The sequence below is a fragment of the Trematomus bernacchii genome, unplaced genomic scaffold (assembly GCF_902827165.1).
Source record: "Trematomus bernacchii unplaced genomic scaffold, fTreBer1.1, whole genome shotgun sequence".
Classification (NCBI taxonomy): Eukaryota; Metazoa; Chordata; class Actinopteri; order Perciformes; family Nototheniidae; genus Trematomus; species Trematomus bernacchii.
Genome location: NW_022987828.1, coordinates 6,654,098 through 6,665,200, shown reverse-complemented (window position 1 = coordinate 6,665,200; position 11,103 = coordinate 6,654,098). Strand labels below are relative to the sequence as shown.

General features: G+C 38.6%; 1 protein-coding gene across 1 annotated transcript; it reads right to left on the bottom strand.

The window, feature by feature from the left end:
* Positions 1-412: 412 nt before the first annotated feature.
* Positions 413-7,206, bottom strand: cxcl12a (chemokine (C-X-C motif) ligand 12a (stromal cell-derived factor 1)). The gene is made up of 4 exons (XM_034151917.1): positions 7,067-7,206; positions 5,500-5,617; positions 4,445-4,528; positions 413-2,682 (listed from the first exon to the last, which is right to left on the bottom strand). The coding sequence occupies exons 1-4, from the start codon at positions 7,131-7,133 to the stop codon at positions 2,655-2,657; spliced, it is 297 nt and encodes a 98-aa protein (XP_034007808.1). The 5' UTR covers positions 7,134-7,206; the 3' UTR covers positions 413-2,654.
* Between the last annotated feature and the right edge of the window lie 3,897 nt (positions 7,207-11,103).

Here is an 11,103-nt window from a genome sequence, read left to right as displayed (position 1 = left end):
ACTTGATGTGCTGTAACTAAAATAATGTATGTTCCACACGCTCTTTGTTATAAAAACCTCTGAAAATATTTAAATTAGCGGTTTTGTGAGACGAAACATTTTGCATGAGTCAGCTTATTTTACAAGCAACGCAATGCTTTCTTTTCTTGCATTTTATTCCCACATTTACAGGTAAATGTAATGTGCATATAAAATGTAACTTTTACTACACCTCAGACTCCATGGAACCAGTAACACTGCCTGCATGGTCTTATTGGTGGGTGCTGGCAGTGATCCAAAGAACCCAATAAATTAGGAACTATTAGAAAAACAACTGCTTTTTATTAGAGGACATATGATGTATGTTTGTATTTTGTGCAACCCACACAGATCAATGATAATGTAAAATAAAAGGCAAATGATGAACAAGCAATTTTATGTGTATTTAAGCTTTAATGGTTTATTCAGAGTACAAAAAGGTAACACTTAAATATATGAAAATCTGTGCTCTGTCTGATCAAATGTTACATGATAAAGCTGCCCAATCTTCACATTACTCAGGGGAAATAATTGTTGGAGATTCCTGCAGTGATATTAGTTTACATAGTGATTATATCTGATTAATTTCAACTCCATATTCACACACCAGTGCTAAATAAGTGGCTTAATCAATGGTGTTATCTCACTCAAGAGTGCTGACTCTGCTTTTATCCCTCTTAAACCGGACTTCAAAGCTAGACAAATTGTTGACTGCCACTCCAAGCCCTTTATCTGCCCCCGATGTTTCAATCAGCAGGCCCCTCTCATCACATAAACTACTGTGCTCCGCCTCCCCAAATGCCCTCAGAGGGAAGTTGAAAGTTCATCCCTTTTAGTGCTAATGTTTTCCTAATGGTGGCTTGTTGAGTTAATAGTTAAATAACGGGCAGGATCATTGTCCTTGCCTTTCCTATGCACTTGTGAGTAAAACTAAACACATGTTCACACATCAAAGTCTTTTAGCCTCTGACCCTCTGGTACAGTAGATTACAGCAGCTGTGTGCTGGCTCTGGAGAGGCTTGCTCTGCACCGAATATAAAGATAAAAGAGCCACTTAACCAGACTGTGTGTATGTGGGCAACTGATGGGAGTGTCGAAAAGGCTTGGTATAGGACAGCATACGTTGAATTGGCAACCATTCAGTTTTTAAAGATTCACCTTTTTACTGGCCAAATGCATACAAGCACTGCAATAAAAAGTAGGCTGCAAGACTCAATTGTGAGAGTACAGTTCCTTCATTTAAATGTTTAGTTTTAATACATAAATGCAAAGGAGTACAAAAATAAAACATTTGTATAATATTAATTGTACATGTGACAAAAAGATTTAAATGAATATATGAAAACTTCTCCCAATGTTTAGCAGTAAAAGGCAGCTGCACATTCAATGATCAGAAAGGAGTAGAAAATAATGGAAACAGCATGAATAACATAAAAAAAGACAAAAGTCAGAATTTAATGAGCAAACTTAGTGATTCATAGTAAATGATGTTGTTAAAACATGAATACATCAGATATAAAGTGCATTGCTATTCACATGACTAAATGACAGTCATCTTTAATTGTAAGTAATACTACTTTCTCTGCTGTGGTTTTCAATGTAACATTGTATTTTAACTACTGATGCGGTAACAGTGAGTTTTTTAATCAGGATCCGGCTTTTTGACACCAATATGGTAAGACCCCTTACTGTGGTCAGTGACTATCACCATTTGTTCTTAGCGTCTCTTGTTAAGTGGCACAGCATGATGATTCCAGTAAATTTAGACTTATTGGTCATCCAATTTAAACGGTTTGGGATCCAGATGTTCTGCTTCTTTCTAAGAAGGAAAAAACCCAGGCATGTTGGATAACACAGGGTTGCGTAAACACAGCCACAGAACAGCTCAAGCTCTTCTTGGCATCCTAATTTCCATCACAAAAAACATTTTAATAGCCATTTTTACTAGGATCTTTTATGCATCTTATATTCAGTCTGGGGGTAGCTGGCACCCATTGAAATTCCACGGTGCCAATTAACTTGGGACATGAAATACGACTTGGCAACCTCTGTGACTCTGCTTGTTTTCAGATGAGAAACTTACATTGTTCTTTATTTGGTTCAGTTTCAAACCAGAGAAAAGTCGGATAGTAGATACCACGTTGAGGATGATAATGGTTTTCTGCTACTTTAGGACTCCTACTAAAGACTACTTGTAAGTGGGATGTTAACTCGTGTTTTTGATGGACAAAATTCTCCATCTGACCTACAACTATTTCACATTATGACACCAGGATTCATCCTTTTTCTCAAATGACAGAAAGGCCAGAGGGACGAAACAAACTCCGAAAATAGCTTTTTACTGTTGATGTCCATTAACAAAAAAAGTATATACATTATAGTTATAAAAACACACACTCAGATATATTTTCACTATGAATTAATAACTTCTATAATCTCTATAAACGGTGAGGGTGGTAATGGTGAAGGTGGGTGTGTTCACGGTGAAGGGTTGCAGATTTTTTCAATTCAAACGGCCGCAGCATGGCAGCCGATATAAGTGCTGTTCAACATACCAGATGATCTCGTATTACATGTTATATATTGTGATGGTTCTGACCCTCAGTGACGCCTCATGAGGAACAATCCAGGAGTTGTTAGTGGCCCTTTCTGGATTTCTTCATTCTGAAAGGAAAAGGTTAATGTGATATTAGTTTTATAAGAAAAAGATATGCAAATGAAACTGAAAGTGGTTGCTGACTTAGAATGCTGTCAACACCTGCAAGAAACAATTACGAAATATAACTCCTGAGTGACAAACAACATTTGTATCATGTTCATTTGTACAAACACTTGGCTGTGAAAATGTCAATAGTTAACTCCATAACACCTTATTGAAAAAATAATGAGTATTTGTTCAGTAATGACGGGAAACCAGGAAAACAAAGAGTTGATGCCAACATTTAGAAAATAGTCTGTCCCGGAATACTCGATCAATAACAGCTGCTTCAAGTTTACAGGACCAAAAGGTTTTGACTGCAATCAAGAACTTTTTTAGCTTATTGACTTTATCCTGCTTTCGGTTGTAGCTGGTAAATCAGTCGCTCTGAGCACATAATTCAGTTGGCCATTTCCGACTCCAAGGTTTTTTGGTCATTTGCTTGTTGAAGGGTTGAGATTCTTCTTTCCAAAAAAGAGCTATTTGGACCTGGAAACTGCATAAAACATGTTTTGATGAATTGTATACGAAATTATGCAATTTTGCAGAACTCTAATTAACAGCAGTTGCTGCTCAGCGATATACACATCCCACTGCTCAAACCGTATATTAACAATATAAACATTTGAGCATGGGTGGGCAGTTTAATTATTGACTTTGGAATACAACTCTGTAATTGCAGAGACACATTTCAACCACCAAAAAGGCTCATCATGGTCTTATTTACTTGAATAAAGGGTAGCATAATGCAGGGCTTACAATCGTGTTTCTTTAAGCACATTGTAAATAGGTTCCTCCCTCCTATGTATGTGTAATTGGAAACACATTAGGTCTGATCCATTGTGAATGACCACCGTCTACATTGTCTGTTTTGTTATGCAGGGAACACTTCACACCTCCACAAGTCAAAGTCTCCACAACCATCATTGGGACAGACAGTCTGACTGCGGCACAGAGTGTTAGTCGAAGGTTTGGAGCATTAACTTCCTCTCTGATCAGGAGTGCATAAACAGGACGTGTTGCATCCTCAAACTCTTTATCTGATACAGTTCAGACTTATTTTCATCTGCCCGCCACAGGGATGCTCGATTCTCAGAAATATATGACTGCACAGAGTTCAGGATGGCAATTGTATCCCTTCTATAAACATTAAGGTGCCAACTATTCCAGAAAAGTGTCTTCTTTCTATGAGCAGGATGAAGACTTTATCATGATTATAGTTGCAAGTTGTTGCATTAATTTACAGAAAGGCAAGTTACACCCATATCAAGTTGAAACACTGTTTGTCAAGTTTGTGGTCCATATTTCATTAAACCAGTGTCTTGCATAAACAGTGATAATCAAGGGTGAACACATAACTGCACTCTAATAACCGCAGATTAAATTAGGTTTTAAAATGTGTGTGGTGTATGGGTATCCCACATCAAGCAAACAGTTTGTCTGTGTGAGTGGAATCAGCCTCCTGTTGGGTCATGTACCAGCATGTCTAAAGTTTCGGATACAATATCAATTGGGCAATTGAGAGGCGTCACTCTCACAACAGGCTTGATGTCCAAATGCGCATTTGTGCTTTTGCATTCCTTACTTTAAATGTCTTTACAGTGGAAGTGATTTTACGGTTCTCCCGACAAGTTTTTCTGTTAAAGGTTAGAAACTGACAGCAGCTGACAGAACCCTGTATTTCAGCCAACACACAATCCAAAATCAATATGTGTTACTGAGACGTACCTTTTGATGGCGTTCTTCAGGTACTGCTGCAGCCACGGGATATCTGGGTTCACACACACTTCTTTGTTTGACTTCAGCTTAGCACTGATCAGAAAATAAGGGAAAGAGTTCAGTATTCTGTCATTATGCCTCGGTTGAAGATGAAAGGGTACAAATTCAGTGACTTCAGGTTTCTTGACACATTGCTATTAAACAGACTGAATTAGTTAGTTTGACACACACAGAGACCTTTTTCACAGCAGTGAACAATCACACTTTGACCCGAATAGCTGCAGCTAAAGATCATATCCCTTATGTTTAATTATCCCCCTTGATTGAACTACCCAATTAATGCGCCGTTAAAATGTATGTACATGAAGATAGGAGCAATCAATCCTTCAACGTGTGTCTGCAAGCTACTTTCTAAATCCAGCATAACCCTATGGTTATTTACAGAATGGGTCAAGACTGGATCATATGTCTCTATGTGGGAGATCATGCCTCCTTTGGCGCACACGTCCTGTTTTTAAGTAATGAAAAATCGTTTTCCCCTCTTCCTATATGTGTATTTCTAAGACCTTCCAATTATATTTCCTGCACACTTAACTGTTCCTGTTTTCTAGTCTATTGTAACAAATGTTGCGCTAATGTTTCTCCACACTTTGAATTCACTACACATAAAAAGTTACAATGAATAGGATCAGACCAAAACATTGTAAACGTAGCACAAGAAAGAACCGCTGCGTGACAAGCCAACAAACCAAACCAAACACACAGTTATTGGTTTCCTGTTGAAAAAAAAACTGCGTCCAATTTCCTCCACCCTTTCACGTTCATTAATCCTCAGATGGAGCACTTCCTGTGGATGCGTCATTGAGCCTGTGGTAAATACTTTCTCTGCATATATGTGAAAGCGAGTGGCAGAGGGGCGTGTGTGTACACATGCATGCACAACTCTTTTCTCTGGCCTGTCACATCTCTGAGATTGATGGTGAGAAATGTCCAGCAAGGAGGAAACCTGTCTGACTTTTTTAAGACTAGGGTGCAAAACATGCCAGCGTTAAAACAATACTCACATCACTTGGAAGGGGCAGTTGGGCGAGTGGATGAACCTGAGCTCTCGGATGTAGCCTCGTGGGAGGCTGTTGACCGTGGAACGACAGTAGCATCTCTCCACCAGGCTGATAGGCTTTGCTGAGAAAAAGAAGAGGACCAGTTTTACCATTACTGCAACGCATCATTTTAAACCAATACAACACAACATTTGATAACTGTTATGATATTGTGTGAAAACTGGGACACTACTTCATACATTTTGTTAGAATACGATTCTCACAAACATGAAATGAGCTCTAAATAATTTCTGACATAGTATTTTAAATAAAACATCCTCAGATGAAAGAGCCACAATAAGTCTTCACAAATGAACGGCAACTCTACTGTGCATTCATCCATTATGTGTACACCCATTTATCTCCAACAGGGTCAGAAAGATATAGCAAGCATTGATCAAAATTTAATTTTAACTGCATTTTCTTAATTGCCCGATATAGCCCAAGCAGAGGTAGAAAACATTTGTTAACAGGACTTCCACAAACACTGAGCTCTTTCAGTATGTGAAGTGTTGTGTGGTCCCTAAACTTCATGATGGATGTGCGTAAGCCTCCTTTCCATTACAAACTGTTTCAAGCTTTTCAAAAGATTTTCACTTTGATAAAAATGTGGAAAAACAAATAGGACTATGTTGTTTTTCCTGAAAGCCATATGACACAACTTCCACGTTTATTTAACTAACACTGATGGCAAAAAAATGAAGTTACTCAGAATCAGTTGGTGGAAGAGTGTCAAGGACATAAAGTTACTATTTTTAAGGAGAAATTAAGATCACACAAATGGTAAAAAGTGAGATTAAAATCTATGCTAATTATTTTTTTACACAGAATCTCACGTTATTTCCATGATAAAGGAGGAAACACCTTTAACTTAGGTGACTGATGTCGCCATGTAGACTAGCTGCGGCTTTGTCTTTTAGCTGCCTCATTTGCGCGTAATTAAATGAAAACAAAGAGCAGAACAAATACACACAGTGATCGGTGATCCGACTGGGAATTTCTTACGTGGAGAGCCACATGGGCAGCAGCATGTTGGTGCTTTACGCACGGCGGAAAATGTTTTCCTCCTCTTCCGAACAAGCTCATGCATATTAAACTACGGGATTTGAAATTTAAATATGTTTTAATAAAGTTAAACGGTTGTCAATAATCCAGACAATAATAGCACTTTATCTATATGTAATTTCATTTTGGCATTTGAATTACATTGCTGATAATTTGTCACTCACATTTAAACATTTCCATGTCACTTCACGATGATTACGATTTGCATAAATAAATAAAATATAATGCAAACTCTATCAGGCTTACTTATATACATTTACAAATAGTAAAACGTGTGAAATGGATATTTTGGACATTCTTCTCAACTGATGAATTTTTAAAACATTTCTCTCATATAGCAAAAGGTGGCTAAACAACCCCTCATGATTTGCGGATAAAATCACTTCATTTTAACTCAAGAACTGCAAAAAACTAATCTAAATAAACCTGATTCAACAACACAGCAAACCAGTAAATATGTTCATACCTTGTGATGGAGGCGCATATATCACCACCATGAGCGCAGCCAGGAGTGCCAACAGCTTGATATCCATTCTACGATAATGCCACTGAGATTTGATCCTGCTCAGAGTAAAGTTCAGAGGAGCTGTGACAGACGGGACCGTGCCGGAGTGTTAAATTACGCACCATGTGTCAAGCCAGCATGTAGAAACAGGGGAAACTTCCGGTCATGGGCAGAAAAATAAAATAAACGAGGGCAATAGTTTTGTCCAGCGCCGTATGGTTTTGTCATAACAAATATGTATCAAGTTATTTAATGCAACAAATTACGACCAAGCGAAAGAAAATAAGATTTGGTTTGGCTTGGAAAACTTGTTTCGTAAATGTCAGTGTTTTGGAGCTCTGGTGTCACCTGTTTGACCTGTATGCTTTTATTTTGTTAAGTTGTTTCCTGTTTCTTTGGTGCGAACTCGGATGAAATTGACATCTAAATTACGCACATCACTCAACAGAGGCATCTAACCACCACGACCCCCCACTCCACACACACACACACACACACACACACACACACACACACACACACACACACACACACACACACACACACACACACACACACACACACACACACACACACACACACACACACACACACACACACACACACACACACTTGTTTTTTCTTGGTGATAAATACAAAATATGTTCACAAGGCAAACACATATTAAGCTCAACATGCTCCATTGCTGCTGCTGAGGCTAAAAAGAAACCAGAGACATTGTATATGCATATGTTTGTTTTCAGTCATGGTTTGTCTTCTCAGGGGGTTCACAGCCCCAAATTAATTAACCACTAAAAATGTAGGTGGAGAGGACTCAGTCGAGTGTTCTGTTACATTGATGGTTCCAATAAATAGAGAAGAGAGATATATAAACATCACACACACACACACACACACACCTCCCAGCTTGTGTTTGGAAAGGAATAAAACACTTCTCAGTTTAAGTGAATCCCTAAACAATTGATTTTGAACAGCATGCTAAAATGTCAAATCTGATTGTGTATGCACAATATCCTCACTGTTGTATTTTATATTATTAGCGTGTTTAACAGGATGCAGATGTGAAGTCACTTTCCAGAAGTTGGGCTTTCATTTTCCAGAGAAAACACTCCAGTCCATGTGTTTGCATGTGTATTATAGATGTGTACTTTTGTCTGTGTGTATCAGAAGTCCTGGGGAACATTAATGAGCCTTAACTTTTTTCTCCGATCACACACTGAGTAATGCTGCTTTAATTCATGAAATACTATTACAGGCAGGTTCAATTTAAATACACACAACTGAACTAAATGCAGTGCCACAATATAAATATATTCGGAAATTTTGCACAGAAAACAAAAGCTCATATTTATACAAGCTCATGATTTGTTGTGCCCCATTTGTTTTTTTGTAAATCACACAGGGTGAATAATGTGCATAAGTGGTTTGTTTTGTATTTTTCTATTCTTTTTCCATTTATCTGTGACACATTCTCTCATCACACTGCTGCGCGAAAGCAAACCACCTGCCGACAGCACACTTTATCATGAAAATGCATGGTGATTCAAGTAGAATAACTAAAACGTGTGTTTTAATGCGTCCAGCCTGTATCATAAGTTAAGTACAAAAACTAGTTTTAGGGACAATATCTGTTTTAGGGACTGAATGTACATTAAAGAGGATTATAAAGGTTTTCACAAGCTCTTGTACTTCTATCAAAGTGTTCTCATCATTTTGTGTTTGTTTGAGCAGTTTTCCACACGGTGTATGGACTTTCTGTGTTTTGGATCTCAAACAATTGTATAAGATGATACCATGGAGACCGGACAGGAGATGCAAGGAGCAGAATCAGCTGACAGCTGAATAATGGACACATATTGACTTACTCACAGGCCACAATGGGTTTGTGTGTGTGTGTGTGTGTGTGTGTGTGTGTGTGTGTGTGTGTGTGTGTGTGTGTGTGTGTGTGTGTGTGTGTGTGTGTGTGTGTGTGTGTGTGTGTGTGTGTGTGTGTGTGTGTGTGTGTGTGTGTGTGTGTGTGTGTGTGTGTGTGTGTGTGTGTGTACGTGTGAGTGTGTGTACGAGTGGGTGTGTGTTAGTGCCTGAGTATGTGAAACTAAGAACGAAAACTAAGAACGAAAACTAAGAACGAAAACTAAGAACGAATCAAATTAAAAGAGCGCAGATTGAAAGTCAAACTATTTGAGTAAGGTTTTCTCAGCTTGGAGTGAAAGGTGACTTCAGAGGGTCTCAGATCAAAGTGCCCAGATTACAACAGCCTATGAACCTGATGGCTCTCACACAGGATGCCTGACATGTCCTTACACTCGCTTCTGTATTCCTTCCTAAACCTTTGTGAGCTGCACAAACAACAAACGTGTGCTGTGTGGTTTGCGCAATCACAAATACAAATGGAAGTAATTTGAACACATACACACAAACAAATACACACACACATGAAAGTTGTAAATGGGGTCCAATTTCTGACATGTCCTCGGAGAGAAGTCAGAGAACATCCAAGTATTTCAACATATCTGTCGCAATCAGAAAGATTTACTTTCTACTGCTGAGGAGAATGGACTGTATTAGTTTCGTTACAGAAGCAGATTTGGCAGCACATCCTCTTGCCCTTTGTTTCAATTGCGTTATTGCGAGTTTGGAGTATATTCCCACATTGAACATTTGGTTCTTTCTCATCGGGAATTGTTTGCATAAAAAGTTCATATTCTTCTAAATAGGAAGTGAAAGAAACCATTGAGGCACATTCACATTTTTAGGGAGTTTTGGGGTGAAAAGGTGAAAGTTTTGTATGTGGGTTTGCATGATGTGATTCTAATAATGTAAGGTGCAGATCCACTGAACATAAAGCTACCTGCTATGATTTACTCACACCTGTTCAGCGTTCAGTATATTTGTCTCAGCTGACAAGACTTGTGGTGTGGTGTTCTGTAGCCCATCCGTCTCGGAGGTCTTCTCTTCAGGGGTCTATCTCCTGCTCTCTGCATGAGCCATTCCTGGCTGTAATCTCAAAGAACATGGTGTAAATCAAACATTAGGTATTTCTCTAAAGGTCAGAAAGAATAGCAGGTGTCCTCAAGGGTTTTTAGAACTTTGAAAACCTTAAGAGCATTTAAGAAATGTTTGATCAATTATCCTTTTGTTCTGTTTCTGTCCTTCTCTCTATCAATTTCCCTGTTTTCAGTCTTGTAAAGCAGTGAGTAAAGCAAAGTTTATTCTAACAAAAGGGTTATTTAAAATAAAAAATATATAATTTATTGATCATTTATCATTTAAGAAAAAGAGCTATCAATCTGTCAATCCTTTCCGTGTCCGTAGATCTTACACTTGAATTCACAAAAATAACGCATTGTAATATTATACTTTGAGACACACCCTGACAGCCAACATAACATCTGAGTATTAAACACACACACTTCAAGCTGGCTTATTATAAAAACACTTTAACCAAGCTGTTTTTCACAAGCTCACAGTGCATCATGCTGTTCAACAACAGTAAATGAATCTGCCTGCTGGCGGTGATGAGTTAAAATAAAATGAATCTGTCACATGCCAAACGCTTGTTTAACATTCCTCGGCTACTATTCATCTTTAAATACAGACCACGTGACCCAGGAGGCAGGAGTATGGATGGCTGAACGTATTATGTTGGAGTGGTCCGTTTCCATAGATCACACTTTGGTTTGAGAACGTACAGGCAACTGGCCCCAGTGGGGGCTCTGTCTCTGCTCCATTGAGGGTCTGGGAGGCTGAGGGCCTGCTGGCTGGGCCTTTGTCTGGTTTCCTCTACATCCTCCAGAGAGTCACGAGCCCTGCGCCTTCACACCGCCATATGGACCACCTCAATGGGCTGTCAACAAAGTCTTTAACCATAGATGTTGAATCAAAGGAGAAACAATGTGTTGGACAATGGCTTTATAATCACTTGTAGGTTTTGAAAAAATACATTTTCTAGCTCATTTAATTTCTTCAACCCAAACTTCCAGGTCAAATAACATGGC